This window comes from Pimephales promelas, chromosome 5 (assembly GCF_988280905.1).
Source record: "Pimephales promelas chromosome 5, fPimPro1.hap1.1, whole genome shotgun sequence".
NCBI lineage: Eukaryota > Metazoa > Chordata > Actinopteri > Cypriniformes > Leuciscidae > Pimephales > Pimephales promelas.
The window spans coordinates 28,867,202-28,886,145 of record NC_142773.1 but is presented as its reverse complement, the minus strand read 5'-3'; the positions used below and the strand labels follow the sequence as shown (position 1 = coordinate 28,886,145).

Sequence of the window (18,944 nt, the reverse complement as noted above, 5' to 3'; positions counted from 1 at the left end):
CTGGGTGGCTTTTCATTTAATTTAGCAGAACATTTAAGAAACAGTTATATTGAGGAACGTTTGTGCAGTCACTCTTACTTATGCATTATTCTTCATAAATGTTATAAAATTTAGTCAAGTGTCTGTAGAAATTGCAGATAAAAATGACCTAAAAAAACAAAGGCACATTATGATGGAGAGAATAGCCTGTTCAAAACTGCCAGTAATGATAAAACACCTGTTTTCTATTTTCCCCCAACAATATTAACTAAAGCACTGTATTTGAGACAGGCACAGTGGTGTTTTTCATCTAGGGACCCCACAAGATCATTTAAAACTTTAGGAGCAGTCGTAATGGTGCAGTTTTGTTTTTTGTTTTTTTTTTTTGGTTTTTTTAAGAAATCCTGATTGGTTGATAGAAAAAAAGTTTATGAACATGTAGATACTGTGTCAGTTGTTCTCTAATGAAAAAAAAAAAGTAGAGTCACCCCCTTTCAACAAAGGAAACAGGAATGCAGACTGGTTGTTAGGGAAAGATTGAAGAAAAATATCAATGGTGGTGAGATAATATCAGCCGCCAATTTGAAAAAACAATAGTTTTATGTGATCAGGACCCAACAATTGAAAATCAAATGTTTTTTTTTTTTAATCTTTCTGATAAATGCCTGCCTATGCCACATGGTTTGACTCATGCAGCTGTCTAGCACCATCTAGTGGCCAAATTGATTGATATTTTTTTCAGCCTATTAATCAGTTGTGCTTTATTTTTTAAGCAGTTTAATCTTTTAATTAGTTTAAAATGTGATATTAAAGTATTAAAGATCTTTTAAGAAGTTTAAAATGTGATATTAAAGTTGAAATTTTGTTTATAACTTCTCTAAATATATTCAAGCAGGCTGTTCATAATTAGTTTAGATTGTTTTAATGGTTATGTTTGATGAGCTTCATGCTCTGTGTATTAATATATTATTTCTTAGTCGATTGTGGTATGAAAAGTTGTAGGCTAAATTCTTGTTTGTTGAATTGTCTGTTGAATTGATTTAACTTCACAAAAAAAGATTGAACGAATGAATACCTTCTATCTGAAAACACACAGACCATTGAAAGACCATTTGAAGTTCACTGCTTCTTTTAGGTACAACAAGACTGCCTCATCTATTGTGCTCCGTCTTTTGCTTGCAACAGATGTTGCATTCTGAAATATTTTCCAAGACTTTAACGTCTTGTCTTAGGGAATGTCAACATTTGCAGAGAGTGGCCCTGCTCTAATCCAGCAGACTGTGGGATAGAGGGAGGATTAGGGGCTAGTTTGTTTTCCTGGTCCCCTGGAATGTTCCTTTAGCAGTGCTTTTGTACCTGGGCCGGGCCCAAGGTCATCCCTCTGTCTCCACGCAGCTCCTTTTGTGTCTTCCAGCAAGTCTCAACCACACAGAGTCAACACCGCTCCCTCCTCAAAAGCTGAATGTGAGTGGAATTTCAATCCTTGTCGCAACACTCTTTAAATGTTACTTACTTTTCTCATTAAGCAATTTGAGTCCCCCTCCCCACCACTACCACCAATGTTGTGTTTGACTAAAATGTTGAGGGGGAAAAAGATCAGCATACCAGTGTATCTCCCAGCCTGTCTACATCATTCATCACAGGTTTTGTGCCTGGTGTCTGATTGAAGTCTGATGGATTAACTGACTCAGGTGGGCAGTGTTATTGAGCTAGTCACTGCTTGAACTTGTGCCAAAGTTGAGCTTTATTGCTTTCAATTATTTTAGAGCTTTACGTCAATGAGCCTTTCCACATCTCTACATAAGCTCTTGTATAATAACGAGTTGAATGGCCTTTGAATGGCCTTTCCCGTCTACAGAATGCCTTGCATGTTATCAGAAATTTACCAATATGTGCAGTTGAAACAGTGGTGGTGTTTTTTTTCTAAGCCTTTTTGTGGCTATTTTATAGACTGAAAAGGTCTCAGGCTTCTTGATATTTCTTCCAAGACCGTCCAGGACTTTTTAAGAATATGTCTTGGTCATGTTGAGCTTGATTTTACTATAACAGGGAGCCTTCAAAATTATTGATTTTGTTTTAAAGGCATATATTTGGTACATCTGTCAGGCTAACTGCCATGGAAATCCACTAACAATCATGTCAAAGGTCACACAGGGATTAACATGTCAATTAACTGCTTTATTCTTGTAATTTACAAGGTGTTCTTTTATCTTCAGATCTGCATAGTGGTTAATGTATCTATCTTGTTGGCTTTTTCATTCAATATGCAAACTTGACCAAACCAAAGGAGTACTCTTAAAAAGAATGGTTATTGGCACATCCACTGAACCTTTTCACAAAAGGGTATTTATAGTGGAGGTTCTTTAGATAAGCATGTTTTACACAAAGGAAAACAAATGGTTTTAAGAACTATTCACTGTAAGGTTCTCTGGGAAACCAAAAATGGCTTCCCTACAAAACTTCTTTTTGGATCCTTTCTTTTTAAGAGTGTAAGCTTATGTCAGTATGTCGGGTGGTGACTTTAAAATTAAAAAGAACGTTTCAAATACAATGTTTCAAAACATTTCAGATAAACTTCATCCGTTGTTCGAGAAAATATGCGCTGATGTTGCTTGTCATGGGGAAACTTGGAGCAGTGTGTCAGAGCCGTAAAGACCCAGTAGATGTCGCACTACATAAGCCTTACACACACCATACTCGTCTCTTACTGTGGACGTTTCAAGCATCATGTGTAAAATGCATATTTTGTAGATTGGTTATCAGAGTGGTGACTAAATTACTCTAACGCTGGGAAATTGTTGATCTGGGTTTTACTTTAAGACATTAATAGACACAATAGGCCAAACGTTAGGCTACTTCCTAAATGTTGTCGAAAGTCTTGCTGCAACATCGGCGATTAAGGGTCGAGGCCAGATGCTCATACAAAAACGATGTGCGTTGAGTTTTAAGTTAATTTAGGCAATTATTGGTTTGTAGTCCCATTCGAGATTTTGCTTTTATGCAAATGGCCTATGAGCCCAACCCGATATTAAAGCGCTTGTTTATTGAACCCCTCAAGAAAACAAACAAACAAACAAAAAATTAGATTAGTCAGTGGAAAAATAAAACATAGGTTACGTCTAATCCAAATTTTAAAGTTTGTCTTTTCAATTCCTAAAACATTTAAAAGTGAAAAATGTACCGTTTACGCAGAGCGAATTGTGAGGTTGGTAAAGTCGTATGCAAGCCAACGGGGTTAACTAAAGTCGCGCTCCCACCAGGGGTAACCTAGCAACAGAAGGCTGCTCGAGCGGTTTCCGTTATCACTTTATAGTATTTCAAGAAAATAACACAAATATTAGCATTTTTAGTTGTTTAAAATACCTTTAAAATGGCCTATTTGATGGTAAGCTAACTTTTTCTCAAAAATACATTTTAACCCCCAAATTACAAGTCAAGCTCTGAAGGTCATTGAATAATTTACACTTCGTACCATGAATTTATTTTGAGTACTTTTGTCAAGAAATGTAGCCTACATTTAAACAAAAAACTGTTAGTGTAGTGAATAGGCTACACAAAAACAATGACACATGACATAATGGCATGAACAGTTCGTTGATACATCGCAACTGTTTAAATTTACCGCGCTTTCGTAGGCCTACTTGGCACTATTTCAAATAACGAAATATGATTCTGTAAATACTTTTAGATCCCTCAAAAATCTAATAATATACAAATCTGTGTATAAAAATATAATTTTGAGCGCCATCCTATGCTTAGCCTATCCAATATAACAGAACAGTCGGTTGCACACTCACTGTAACGTTACAGTCCTGTAATTTCAATGCTTTCTCTTAAATCCTATACTCTCTTTTATGTTTCACAAAATGCACAAAAAAACGGTCACATGCTTGAAACGGCGTGTAGCCTACGTTTTCAGAAACAGATAATCCAATACAAATAAATTATTGAGTGAACACTTTAAGGCTTTTCTTACAGAAAATAAAGATAGGCTACATAGTCTGATGTCCACGTAGTGAAACACTGTATAGCTGCAGTCTCAGCTTAAATGTGAAATCCCGAGAGGATGGAAAGAGTCTCTGTCCAGCAGCCAAGATCCGATGTGAAACAGCATATTTGAGTACCAGTGGATGCCGTCCTCCTGAAAAGTGACGTTTGAATCACGAGCCGGAAAAATCCACGTCATCAGCTTGTGACTTAACCTGACCGGTACAAAAGCCCAATGTGCCAATGTGTGATTCTCAAAAACCGCGTAGCACGAAGCCAGCACCCGATTCACTATTATAGTTCCGTGAGTTGTAACTGGCGCGTAAGAGCCCTCGTGCTCTTCATTGTAAATCCTCTTTACGGTAACGCTCTTGAGGGTCCTGCTTGTGCCATCCGACACCAAAACGTTATCTCCGGGCTTCACGTTGCTTGCAAATGTTGCTGTAATACCCAAACTAGCTGAAGCGTTCCCGATGAAGACAAGGTGCGCGGCTGTGAGGGTCAGCTTTGTAAAAGGCTCTGACGTCTCGATGACGACGAATTGTCTTTTCGTTTTCGGATCGTGGTCCATGAACATAATGAATTCGCTAAATAAGACATTTCCTCTCTCGTCGGATGCTAAAACCCGGTCGCCCACTTTAAGATCTCTGATACGTTTCCTCCTCCCGTCTGCAAGTGTCACTGTACCCGTTCCAGGAAAACATCCCCCTGATTTAGCAGCGACCGAATTTTCTGCGATAAAAGTAAAAATAGACCATTTAGGAATGTATATTTGTAAAGCTTTAAAAAAAAAATGGATTGACTGCTGGGGATATGGAAACAAATCCAAACACGGGTAGACTAAAGCTGCAAGGGTTGAAACGCTGTCTGGTGATTCTGGCTCCTGAATTAACACAAAAGTGATCCGACATTGTCATTTAAATTGAGCCTACAGACTTTGCTTTTCCTTGATCCCTTTAGTTTTGTATAACTGTTTACACAGGTGCAGAAATCCCAACGCGCAGTAAACTACATAATTAGCAGCATTTAACACTTCTTATAAGTTTTATAAGTTTGTCATTATATTTGTTATTTCAGCTGCTCTTGGTTAGAAAAAAAATATGTATTGATGTGTTAACAATGATTATTTAACAAATTATTACCCTGTAAAATGAAAAAAAAAAGATTTTTTATATAAGATCTCAATATTTGGAAACTATATTCTAGACTAACAGTGCCAAGGTTATGCAATGTGGCAATCTGATGAACCCCAAAGGATGCCTCAAGCCTATCTTTTCATGCTATTTGCTGAAGTTCTTGGATATGTTTCTAAAATTATATTAACACATAAATAGACTGAGATATTTAAATTATGCATCTATGTAGCATAAGCTACATGTATTATGTCAGCTAGGCCAAAAGTAACATTGTTCTCACCTGCTTTGACGGAACAGTGTATGTGGGCTTTAGATTCGTAATAGACCCAGTCGAATCCTGCCTCCACTGCAAGCCTAGATAGCATCCCATACTTGCTTTTATCCCTGTCTGAGGTAGTTATGTCCACTGCGCGTCCCTCGTAGTGCAAAGATTCTTCGGAATGGTGACCATCCTCATCCCAGCCTTCAGTGACGCGCAGTTTCACGCCCGGCCACTGGTTCATAACGGATATCGCCAACGAATTTAACTTGTCCTTACAGCGCTGAATGAGTGAGAGAGGAAGGTTGTCAATCACAATACATATAGCCTACCCTTTTAAAGTGTCAGAAGATTTACTGAATATTTAGAGGTAAAAATATAAATAAATAAAAAGTATGCCCAAAAGGGTCTTTCGGTTCTCCTCTCCAAGTCATCACTGCAACTTATCCAAAAAAGTTTGTTTTTCGTAGGCTATGCATACGACTATACAGTGACCTTTATATTGTTTCTGTGTGTTTAAAACAAATGTTCTTGCAAAATGCTAAATATAGCCTACATCTAAAAAGGAATTACTGGTCAATTGATGCAATCATTTCAGAATTGGGTTGATTTAAATAACTGCCAGTCAGCCACAGTTGACATCAGTTTGTGCGATGGAGAGATCGTTTATTGCCATAGGTCAAAAGCGCAGACTCTAGACCGACCGATCGATAACCGAGAGGAGTAAATAGAGCTGAAAATTCAAGTTCTTTCTCTCAGCATGTGCAGCAGTAATACAGAGACGTTGCGCCACCAATGAATTGCTTAAATGCTGATTCTTCCATGGCATTGTGGACGTGCATTTTTGTACTGGGGCAAGTTACTTTGATGCTAGAGATTGCGAGAGAAAACGTTTTGTAATTGGCTTCAAGTAATTATCCTAAAACATTTTAATCAGAGAAAGCAGTGCACCGGCTGAGTGAATGGCAACAAAACGCGCTCGCCACGGGAGCCGGTATTATCCAATAGCCTACTACGCGCAACATCAGTGACAAAGATCACGTCTGACCCACATTTTCTTAAGAAGACAATAAAAGCAGGTCATGAGATGTATTCATAAACAGACACGCAGAAGTGATCTTGGGGGAACGAATTAATTGATCGGGCAGACCAGAGGGAAAAAAAATATATTACGCAATGCTTACGATGTGTGGAGGCGGGGTGTTTCGTGTATTTAATTATGTTATTAACTTTCAGAAGCCTTCTTTATTAGGAGAAAAAAAACGTAGGCTATGCTCAGCAAATGCATTTCACCACTAACACTAAATTATCCAATGGTGCTTAGTTTGCTCCAATGTCAAAGATAGACTATCATGCAAATTTTCAGGACAGCGAATAGTCATTTTTAATTCAATTACATTTAATATATATATATATATATATATATATATATATATATATATATATATATATATATATATATATATGTAAATGTAAATCAAAGTACAAACGTTCCACGCAAAGTCTTAAGTATGTTCATATTGAGAACATCACTTAAGCCCAGGTGCCTGCATGGTGAAAATGTTATAGCGCACTGCTATATGTCGGATTATCAACAGTTAAAGTTTTAGTTTTACCGCGCAATGTCAAAGTGCTGGGAATCCTAAATAAAGGTTATGTTACAAATTTGTACAGCCTGATGAAATATAACAACTTATTAGAATTACACCAATAAGTTTTATTCTCTAGTTATGCAATAAAACATCCCTGCTCTGTTCTGGTGCGTTAAAGAACACAAGAGCCCATAATGCAACATCAATGTTTTTTTTTTGTTTTTTTTACAATCTTCATAAAGCCATATCTGAAATGATTTTTTTTTAACGGCCAAACTAGAGATGCATTATTTATGATAGTGTGCGTCTGGGTAATTACGCACGCATGAGTCCATACCTTGGTCATCAGTCTGTCCGCGTTTGTATTTTCCTCGTCTTTAAAGATGATATCGGGATTATAATTCGGAATCAGCTCATTAAATCTCTCTGAATCCTTTGTGATTTTGCCTTCGTGTTTGCCGCTGGCCCCGAGCGTTTTTTCAGCGACGTTGGGAATGAACTGCTTGTAAGCCAACGGGGTTAATTTCTTTGGGTGTCTTCGGTTTCCATACCCTCTACCAGGACCGCAGGCTAATCCACAAGGCGTCAGAAGCAGGTTGATAAAACACAGACAAGCAATTTGCTTCAGATGCAGCCTTACGTCCATGACGTTAAATGATCTCTTTCGGATCTCTAAAGTTTAGTCACTCACGGGGTACTCTCGCGCGTGCCGGATGCTACCCAACGACCACTACCGAAGCAGGTGCAATAACGACCGCTCTCGATAGCCACTGACTGAGCACATTGGAGGTTGGCTGTCACTGCTAAGTGGGAGACGAAAGAGCGACTTAGTTTGACGGGAGGTAGGGTGAGACGCTTATGAGTAGAGGCAGTCTACCCATATGAATTACAGAGCAAATCTATGGCAGGGGGAGGGAGTCTACTGACTTGACGGAGTGCCGTCCAACTATGATGCCATCCGAAAAAAGACTGTCTCCATACCTCCCTCATTTCTGCAGAAATGTCACTCAAGTTGCCATGGTAAACTCTAGGTTTAATGTCAATAAAATTATGTTATTAGTAGCGGTTTCAAATCAGAAATAACAAATGTTATAAAAATGATATTTTAAAGAAACAAAAATATATTTAAAATCAGCCCTTGGAAATACCCTTTACCCCTCTTTTTAAAACATTGTCATAAATCAAGGTCACTACATCCTGCTTTTTAACAGATTATTTGTATTGATTATAGGTTAATGTACAAAAGTTGACATTTGGACATGTGATTTTAAGAAGAATTAAAATAGATTATTTTTTGTCTCTTCATTCCTTTACACTGACTGTCTTATTTTATTATTATTATTTAGTCAGACTTCTCTTCAAGGCTGGTGTAGACTTCATGAAGTCCAAGGACAGCGAAGTGTAAGTCACTCACAGATCCAAATGCTGAGTTACACTGTTGACCGTTGTATTTTTTACTCTCATCCGTTTTATGTCTTTGGTAGGGAATAATCAGGGAATACAAAGTCCAATCATTCATTCCTGTCCTAAAGTTTAGATCCTGCATGCTTTCTTAGACTGTGGGCTAAATCCTCCTGTTTACTATTTTGCCTTTATGTCTGCCTCGTAATGCTAATAGAACATCTTGTAATAAAGTAAAAGTTGCTATCATCAAGATGATTATAAAGCACTTTTGACTGCTGAAATGTTTATTGTGTGTTGAGTTTGGTTGTTAATATGCGCTGTTGTTTGTGCTGCTTTAGTAAAAATATCAGCATTTTATATTTTTTGTGACTCTTTTTGAAGGGGTTTGTTTTCTCTGTTTAGGCAAAATGAATAAATGGTGCATCTCTGAATTTATAACACCTACCTGGTTTGGCCTTTCAAGAGCTTCTGAAAATTGTCATGTGAGTGAGCAAAAACTCACCCTCTTGCCACTCTGTGTGGTTTGACCCACAGATGACTCAGTTACATTTGAAAACGCTAAACCTTCATTTGCTAAAACAAATGTATTTATGTGACATGAATATATAGCTATACACAATTTTGTATACAAAATAAGGATTTGTTAACAGGATGTTTCAGACTAAGATCCGTTCTGCAACAGGTGTTCCATGATGGAGTGAAGTGGCCTTTTAATCTCTTCAATCAGAAATAAATATATATCTATATATACAAATATATGTTGATATTTATGATGTTTACATAAACCAACATATTTGTTTAGAATCCAGTGGTACACAGCCAGACACATGTGATCTCTTTATACAAAATATTTAGTCCTGCAATCACTCTTAAAAGGCTGGGGTGACCTTAACTCAAAAAAAGTTCAATTTGTGAGATGAAACCATTCTTGTTTTTGATTTAGATGGGATGATGGTGGATGTCAGGATGTCCTTGCACCATTTGGCTGTTCTGGCAACAAGTGCTGTCAATCCTGAAAGCTCTCAGTGAGACATGCTTTAATGAACAGACTCCTCAATGTTAGGACTGAATTCTCAACTCCCTCTGACAAAGACAAACTTTTTCACATTGCAGTAAGTAGAGACATTCACATTAATAAGTCAGGCTAAGTAGGCCAGTCTATTAAATCTGACAATATTTTGTTACATGTTGCCTGTTTGGCCAATCAGTTCGGTTAGTCAGGGCGTATAATCACACTTGGGGTATGGTGAGATCACACTAGTCAAACACTAGACTTTTGGGGTCAAACGTGCTCAGGCACAGTTCAGATCGCCAAGTGTGAGTACACCCGTAGTCATTTGTGTCGGAATTGAATTAATACTGGATTTATTGTCATATATACACAAACTTATGAACAGAACTGTGTATATATAGGGCTACTGTATGGCCAAAAGTTTACATACACCTAGCAGAATCTCCAAAATGTTAACTATTGTAACTATATAAGAGAAATAATACAAAATGCGTGTCATTTTTTATTTAGTGCTGTGTTATTTAGTCCATGTTCTCATTCTGTTTATGCCAAATTCTCACTCTACCATCTGAATGTCTCCACAGAAATCGAGACTCATCAGACCAGGCAACATTTTTCCAGCCTTCAACTGCCCAATTTTGGCGAGCTCTTGCAAATTGTAGCCTGTTTTTCCTATTTGAAGTGGAGATGAGTGGTACCCGTTGGGGTCTTCTGCTGTTTTAGCCCATCCCCCTCAAGGTTGTGAGTGTTGTGGCTTCACAAATGCTTTGCTGCATACCTCGGTTCTAACGAGAGGTTATTTCAGTCAAAGTTGCTCTTCTATCCGCTTGAATCATTCGGCCCATTATTCTCTGACCTCTAGCATCAACAAGGTATTTTTGCCCACAGGACTGCCACATACTGGATGTTTTTCCCTTTTCACACCATTCTTTGTAAACCCTAGAAATGGTTGTGCGTGAAAATCCCAGTAATTGAGCAGATTGTGAAATACTCAGACCGGCCCGTATGGCAGCAACAACCATGCCACACTCAAAATTGCTTAAATCACCTTTCTTTCCCATTCTGACATTCAGTTTGGAGTTCCGGAAATTGTCTTGACCAGGACCACACTCCTAAATGCATTGAAACAACTGCCATGTGATTGGTTGATTAGATAATTGCATTAATGAGAAATTGAACAAGTGTTTCTAATGATTCTTTAGGTGAGTGTGTGTGTATATATATATATATATATATATATATATATATATATATATATATATATATATATGCTATAGTGATGGTGTGTACTCTTTCTGAAAGCAAATTACATTACACTGTATAGTATTCAATTTTTTTTTGCATCACAACATGCTTAAACATGAACAAGGATTAGCAGTTTGCTATAATAACTGTCGAAATCACTATAAGTTGAGTATTCAACCCTATGGGCTTTGAAAATGCTGGATTTTTTTTTAGCCGTGCCTCAGTTTTAGTTGTTTCATGGTTTATGTAAATTCTCAGTGCCAACCATCCATCTGGTCAGGTCTGAAAGACATACTTGAACCAGTCTTTTTAGTCCTTTAAAATACCTGTGGACAGATGGGTCACTGGACCAGTTAAGCTGTTTCAGATAGGTATGGTTTATTCTTGTCGGCCAAAAGGCCATTCACATCCACAGGAAATACCTGGCTTTACTAATGGGAGGCCTCCTTTTTAAGTTTTGACGGACCCTTGTAAATGTTATGGCCTTCCTATATCTGGTTGTGAGACTTGTAGTGGTTTCTGACAATGGTTACAGAGTTATATAGGGACCTCTTGAATGTTGCAGAGCAATGAGACAAAGCAATGTCATTTTTAGTAATGCTCTTAGATTTCTATCCTCATTTTGCAAGGTTGCGTGACTTGAACCAATGCTTGATTTCTTTTTCTTAACAATCTGAAGTTTTGATCAGTTGCTTTCTTTTTATTCCATCATCTACAAACATTCAGTACCTACCACATTTAAATGAACAGTCCACTATCTGTCTCAGGTAGGGATAAGAAGGGGCCATTGTGATATGTTTTGGGACAGTAAACAGTAGGGATACACCATATATCTGTACCATATCAATTATTGGCCTGTGTTGACTGACAGAGTGACTGAAACATTTTGAATATTATTTGTGCATGCTCATTTCAGCTATTTATGCTTTTAGATTACCTTTGCTGTCATCTAACACTCACTTAAAGTAAATCTTTAAAAAAAGACCATATTGCAATAAGACTAGCTTAATAAATGTAATCTTTAAGTGAATATCCATATTACATAATGTACAATAAAATGATTTATTAATTTGTTTAAATAATTTATAAGTGTTGCCTATTTACTTTTAGTATTGATAACATTGATAAAATTATTAATTTTAGTTTTTAATGCTTTACTTTTGAATAATTTTTACTTCAATGTTTTACTGTTGAATTATTTAGACAAAATATTTAATTTTTATATTGGACCATTATCGATTAACATAGGCTGCATTTACATTTGGCATTAACATGCAACCTGTATCCGGATGTTGTTTACACGTGTAAACGCACTTCAGTGTCCAGGCTCTAAGGTAGTCGAGGATACTGAATTCATCTTGTCTGTTTTGCAGAGGAATAATCAGAATCAGAATTTTTTTATGTTTTAAATGTTGAATGTTTTTATTGTTTCAGCATGTTTATCAATCTCCCATTTCTGTCAATATAGTCATTGCACTATTGCACAATGTGACTTGTTATGATGATCAACCCAGTTATTTTTGTATGATCAACTCAGGAAGTATTCCTTCATTCAAAAATTTGATCTAAGACTGGAGATTGCACAGAAAAGGAAAGTGAGTGAGTGAAAGCAATTGGTAAATTGTTTAATTGGTATCATCTTTACTCTTAATCTGGTGTCGTGCCACAGACCTAATTTAAATATTATTCAGGAAACACAAATCCGATCGGTTATCCATACAGAGGCTACTTAATGTGAACAAATGTAAACGCGCCATGTCCTGATTGGCTATTGATCTTCTTGATCGGATCACGTGCCAAATTTACAGACTGCTGTTTGTAAAAGACAAATCAATCAAAAGTACACTCTAAAAAATGCTGGGTCGTTTTAACCCAATTTTGGGTCAAATATGGACAAACCCGAAATGTTGGGTTAAAAATGTAATGTAAAAATTTAACCCAACGGCTGGGTTAGTCCATATTTGACCCAAAGTTGGGTTAAAACAACCCAGCATTTTTTAGAGTGTAATTGAAATAGCTCAACACAACAAATATTACAAGTGCTTTCCCCAAATTCCATTGAAAATACAACTTTTAATGACTTCTGCAGTCTCAAAATTATTCAACCCTCTGAATATAATCCCTTACAACAGCACAAATCTGCAAAACAGGTATTGTCTCAAACACACCTGATGCAACTAATCATTAATCAAGGGCTTCATTTGTTGCATCAGAACACATGCAATATTTGAACTGGCTAGGTTTGTTGAGTGTTATGTTTGACTGCATGTTAGAAATATGGTCAAAAGAATGGTCCAAAAAGTTAAGATATCATCACCCTTCACAAACAAAGAATGGGATACAAAAATATAGCAAAGGTACAAAATGTTCCTAGAGACAGCGTTGGAAGCATTGTTCAAAGTTAAAGGAACCGTGGTTACACTACCTGGCCAGGGTAGAAAAAGGAACTATCAACGGCTGCAACCAGATTTCTGAGAAGGCAGGTTCATAAAAACCCTTGAGTGACTGCAGAAGAGCTGCAGCAAGACTTGGTGGCAACAGGCACTGAGGTACCAGCTTGCACAGAAAGGTGCGTACTAAACTCATGCCAGTGAAAATGACATGCGGAGTGTGAAAGGCAAGATGGATTCATTAAAGTGTCAGGAAATCCAAGGAGAAAACGTTGTGCCGTTTGTGAGGATGCTGAAGCTTGGGCCTTCTAACAGGACAATGAGCCCAAGCTTACCTCAAATTCCACCAAAGCTTGGTTTAAGTCCTGGAAGATTCTAAAGTGACCATCACAGTTGGACCATCACACCAACACCTGACGTATGTAGAGCGACAGAAAATTAGACGATGAAGACGACGATGGGTCAGAGATTTAGGAGATTTATGTATACACTAAACGTGTTTCTCAATGTCAAGGATACTTCCTTGGCAGGACGGGTCCTTCCAAGTCATTTCCTTCAGAGACTAGACGAGGCTTCTCACGTAAATGGAACAGGCTAGCAAGTGCATGTCATTGCATCATTACATCAGTGACAGGTCTGCTTTCGGCGCTGTAAAAATGGTAGTGCTACTGGTTTGGTTGCTGTACCGCACTGTTTAAACACACTTGACGGCCCTTATTTTGTCTTGTCAGTCCTTATAGAAATAAATAAATAAAAGTAAGGGATAATCTATAGGGAGACGGTTGTTATAGCAAATACAACCCCGCGAACTCTAATGCGAAGCGGAGGGGTCTTGAATCAGCCTGAAGGGGTTGTATTCGCTGTAGCAACTGCTATACATTTTCCCACTTTACTTACCAACTAAATCAATAATTTGACACAAAATATTGATTTAAAAAGAGTTTAATAATTTAAAAACGATTATTAGCTGTCACGATCTAGCTGTTAAAAGACATTAAATGGTAAAATATGTGATTAACAAAAAAGGCTAACATTTTATGAAATAAAAATTAAAAAGTGAAGTCCCCAGTATCAGGGAACAGCTTTAAATCCCCCCTCGGCAAATCACTTGAGCCGATATGTTAATGTCAAACATTAAGCTGTATCAAAAGGTAACTTCGTGTCGGCTGACATGGTCCATAGATATAAACAAACTGCTTTGGTGTGTCGCGTATATGTCGTCATTGCTGCTCTTTCTGTGATTGGTTCCCTATCTCAGGGGAAAATTTGGTTCATGGTGTCCAGGCTGCCTAGCAGCGTGAATAAAATTGCGCTGCGGCAAGGCTGCATGCGGAAACCCAGGCTAGCAAGTCTGTATATTGCCAATAAACCTGATTTGCAATGCGGGGTTAATAATTTTGATTACAACTGTACAAACTTTTGTCACAAAGCCAGTGACAAAATTGGCACAGTGTGTAAAAATCTGAATTCGCTACTGACCTAACGAGCATAAAAAAAATCATTAACTAATGAGTTCCTGATAAGTGATTTCCTCTAGAATTGCAGTATGTTTGTGAAATGGAAGCATTGAAACAGAATTTCTGTTGGTGAATCAGCATAATATCAATTATTTTATTCACCGGGCTCACTGTTCTCTTTGTCAAAGCGGGTCTTACCACTAATGAATGCTCTAATGCCAATAAAGCCGTCTAATTCACTCATCTTCCTACCAGCATCACTTGGGTGACTCAGGCCTTGGTCACATGGACACAGGTATTTTTATAAACAGAGTTTTTCCTCCTGCGTTTAAAAAAAAATCCCATCTATCTATACATTACAGGAACGTCTGTCTGTTTGTGTGTGTGTGTGTGTGTGTGTGTGTCTGTCTGTTAATCGCATATCGCTCGAACCGTTAGTCCGATGGATCTCAACTTGACAAGTGTCTTGCTACGGGCACGAGTAAGTGCAGTGCCGAGTTTGACGTTGTTTGGATTAGAAATGTGAAAGATATCGGTAAATAAATCTGTAAAAGAAGCACACATTGAAGTTGTGGTTTAAAAATAAACATTCTAACATTAGAGAGGTTTGTGGTTTAAAAATTGTGGTTTAAAAATAAACATTCTTATTCATTTGTTAACTGAATCTGTAAGTCAGCTACGCTGTTTAGTGTACGCAGTCTCTTTCATGGCCAGTCCCAAGTCCCTTCTTGAGGAAAAAAAAATATATATATTCCACGCCACCTCCTGTTTCCATCCTTTCATGGTTTATTAAATGAAGAATACAATCAAATAATAGGATTGAGGTGCTATCTGAGAATTTCCTCTCCGCCCCTCAGGCCTGAGGTTCCTGGAGTTGAGGTTTGTACAGGAAAGCAGTTACCATATTCACATGTCTCAGTAATTGAGAACACTGCTTGGCAGCTCATATAGTGGACTTTTAGACAAATGTGTCCAATACTCCCTAATTAGTTGGTGAGACAACAGTCAGTCTATACTTAGAATGTGAACCGAATGAAAACCTCAAGAAACAGTAGGCCTCTCTGCCGCAAATTTTGTCTTTTTTTTACGCTCAACAATGAACAGAGGTTTTGTTCCACTGGATATGCTGTCGCTCCCTTCCTGCAATAATTATCAGGACCCTTTGATAAATAAACTTGACCACAGTGTCCTTCACATATAGTGTGTACACTTGCATTCAAAGACCTTCCTTTGTTAAATTAAATGAAGACAGAGGTGAGCTCGCTACACTGTTAAAAAACAAACAAAGCAAAAAAAAAGTGTAATCAACTTGGATGTTAAAGTAATTTCAAATTAAATTACATGAGAAACTGCAGCCAGTCTCATGCTCGTTCTCGTGCGCACGCTCACTGGCCGCACTAGATAAGGCTTTTGTTTTGTTTTTAAACTAATAAGGAGTTTCAGTGGGTATCTGGATTGCGGATGGAAAGAAGCGACCAGCCTCCAGCACAGAGTCCATTTGAAACAATACCGCTAGCGATTTCTGCTGCTTACTAATGGCTGCTGTACGGATGTAAGCCCAAGTAGACGAGAACATGCATGACGTCACATTTTGTGAATTTTCACGGCAATTCAGACCCGACTCTTACACACACAATTGAGCCTACAGGCTGATATTCTGAACCATGGTGGACAGCAAGGTGTCATTCTTTCTATTACATTATGGTTGGCTCATAAATGTACAAATGAAGACTCTATCTTAAAGATTTTTTTTAAGTAAAAACCTACACATAACCCCTTTAAACTGACTTAAAAATGGGCTGAATCTTGTGCAACACAAAAACATGCTCAACTTATTTTAATTAGTTAAAGCTATGTAAAAACAATGTTGTCATAACTTATTGATCATATAATTTTTTACAGTGGATTCAATCTGTGGTAAAGGCACAGCGAAGTTGAAGTTCATGGAATTGACACTTGCTATTTGACAATCATGTTCTTTTTGTGTGTTTTTTTTTTTTTTTTTTTTTTTTTACCTACCTTCCATCTAGTTGGTCTGTTTCATTTATAGAAGAGTAGACTTTCCATTAGCTGCCATTTTTATCAATCAGTACCTCGGGTGTGGAGTGGATCAATGGTCTGTCTCTATGGCAACTGGCACAAAGTGTTGGGTAATTCCACAAGGTGAGGGGAAGGATCCTGTGAGGTGGCAAAGACAGACAGGATCAATAAGGCCCAAGATAATGAGGGTGAATGCTCAATCCTGCCAGCCCTGAATCCTGTCTCTCTCAGGATAGCTGCTTCAAATTGTGACAGACAAATAAACCCCAATTATCTAATGTTGTTGTACATTTTAGTATGTATATTCTGATATTGATGATCCTCATTCTAAATTGTGGACTTGATGCTCAAGAAACATTATTATCATTGTTGAAAACAAATGTAATACATTCCGTGATGCATTCTGTTCACAATTCTTTGATGAATAGAAAGTTCAAAAGAACAGAATTTAAAATAGAACTGAGGCCCTGATCCAAAGTGTGTTGTGAGTTGGTATTGATAAATCTCATGTATTTGTTTGGGTTGAAAAACTGTTTTTTCTCGATGTACGCTTTTACTTTTGGCAAAGAAAATTTGCTACAGATCTCCTGATCTCTCCAGATTAATTCTGTGTTTTCAGTCTAATTACAAGCAACTATGAAAGAAGATTACAACTGGAGGAGGAATGCTAGAAATTCTCCCATTTGAGGTTAAACCAATGCTTTAAGCCTTTGCGGTGTGATGCTTTTGCTTTTTTAACACCAATAGTGAATTCAGTAGAGGTTTGCTACCAAAGATCTTATGCATTGTAGCCCTGTGCAGTTTGATTAAACAGTACCTGCCTACCTGTACGGTTACTGTATATCACAAACCGTTTAGGTTTTCACCACATGCTAATACTAGTGCTGTCAGTCGATTTAATTTTTTGTACTAATTCATATAAAATTTTTCTGTAATTAATCGCACTAATAATATTAGTAATATTACTCGCTCTAGTAATAAATCTAAACTGTAAGTTTGTAATAATGTTTTTAATTCCAGTGGTACTGGTGGATTTATGCTTTTTTTTCCTTAGTTAATTTTTTCCTTATGTTGGTCATACTTCCAAAAAGTAGAATCTGTCAGCCACACATTCTCCTCAAAACATTGGATTCATCTGCTCAATCCCGTGCCGAGGCACAACCCAGTTCAGTTGATAATTCCGTGAAAAACTGCAATTGCAGATTTCGAACAGAGATGGCGACAAAGAAGAAACACTAGAAACTGCAGCTTTAAAGTTTTTAAAATATTTCTATATTATAATTTCACATTAATCTCCAGATTACTGTAAAAAAAAGAACATGTAAGACAATAGCTGATATTTTAAATATTTGTTTAGTGGCATCTTTTTATTAAGTTTTTTTTTTCTTTTGTTCTTTTATTATCCTTAAAGGAATAGTTCACCCAAAAATAAAAATTCAGTCATTAATTGCATGCAACTATGCAAGTGCCAATTTGAAGCTTCAAAAAGTTTGATCATTTCGAAAAGAGATCGAAAACCTAATCCATATGAATTGAGCAGTTTACTCCAAATTTACTGAAGAGGAACGATCGCTTTATATGATTAAATGATTTAGGGGTTGATTCACTTATAAACATTAATTAACTCACTCATTAGTTGTGACAAATGGAAGCTCAAGCTGTTCGGTTAACTTGTGAGAACCAATTAGGTTTATTCTCATGTTGACGCAGTATGTTTGAGCTTCCACAAGGACTAATGAGGTTTGTTCTCATGCATCAAGCAGGTTCGGTTGAGCTTCTGATTATGTTTGCTGATCAATGTTTAAATGTGAATGAGAGGACTTGCACTACTAGCCAGAGCGATCCACATACACCTTTAAAGCCTGAACAGGGCAAAGCAAATAGATCCTGAATGACGTGGAGAAAACTTTGGGGGCATAACCAGGCCTGGGCTGCAGAGACACCTTCACAAGACCCGGGGCAAACTCCATGCAAGTCCCTCTCACAGAAAGAGCCTGCAGATCCCCGACAAGCTTGAGAGAGGCTAATGCTAACCAAAGCGCCAATTTGACAGTCAGCATCCGGTCAGGAACTGACTTCAAAGGTTCAAAAGAGGTTCCAATAACCACCGACAAATTCCAGGTGGGGACACTAACATGTCATGCAAGCCTCAAGTGTCTAACTCCACGCATTAACTAAGAAACTAGACAAACTCTACCTAAGGGTACCATGTCTGACTCCCGACATGCTGCGATAGCCACGAAGTAAACCCTTAAAATAATCGTAGATGCTCTGGCTGCAAACTTATCACGCAGGAATTTTAGCACTGAACCAACTGGGCATGTGACTGGATCCACTGCACGAGCTGTACACCAAGACACACAAGCCATCTAGTAGAAGGCACACAAGCATTATCAATAGTCTCTCAAACATTAAAAATCCAGCCATGGATGAGCAAAGGCAT

At 37.6% G+C, this 18,944-nt stretch overlaps 1 protein-coding gene and 1 long non-coding RNA gene across 2 annotated transcripts; one reads left to right on the top strand and one right to left on the bottom strand.

Moving 5' to 3' along the window:
* Positions 1-2,136: 2,136 nt before the first annotated feature.
* Positions 2,137-7,599, bottom strand: shhb (sonic hedgehog signaling molecule b). The gene is made up of 3 exons (XM_039675827.2): positions 7,291-7,599; positions 5,383-5,644; positions 2,137-4,698 (listed from the first exon to the last, which is right to left on the bottom strand). Exons 1-3 carry the CDS (start codon positions 7,597-7,599, stop codon positions 4,019-4,021), a joined length of 1,251 nt encoding a protein of 416 aa, XP_039531761.2. The 3' UTR covers positions 2,137-4,018.
* Positions 7,600-7,784: 185 nt separating this feature from the next.
* On the top strand, positions 7,785-10,545 carry LOC148981464 (uncharacterized). The gene is made up of 5 exons (XR_016168563.1): positions 7,785-7,973; positions 8,300-8,354; positions 8,760-8,839; positions 9,301-9,469; positions 9,954-10,545. It is a non-coding gene; the product is annotated as an uncharacterized LOC148981464 (long non-coding RNA).
* Positions 10,546-18,944: the final 8,399 nt, after the last annotated feature.

Coding starts and splice junctions, on each gene's coding strand:
- shhb (XM_039675827.2), bottom strand. CDS start 7,599: ATGGACGTAAGGCTGCATCTGAAGCAAATTGCTTGTCTGTGTTTTATC. Junction 5,645..7,290: donor CGGACAGACTGATGACCAAG/GTATGGACTCAT, acceptor TCACTCATTCAG/CGCTGTAAGGACAAGTTAAA. Junction 4,699..5,382: donor ACACTGTTCCGTCAAAGCAG/GTGAGAACAATG, acceptor CTTTTATCGCAG/AAAATTCGGTCGCTGCTAAA.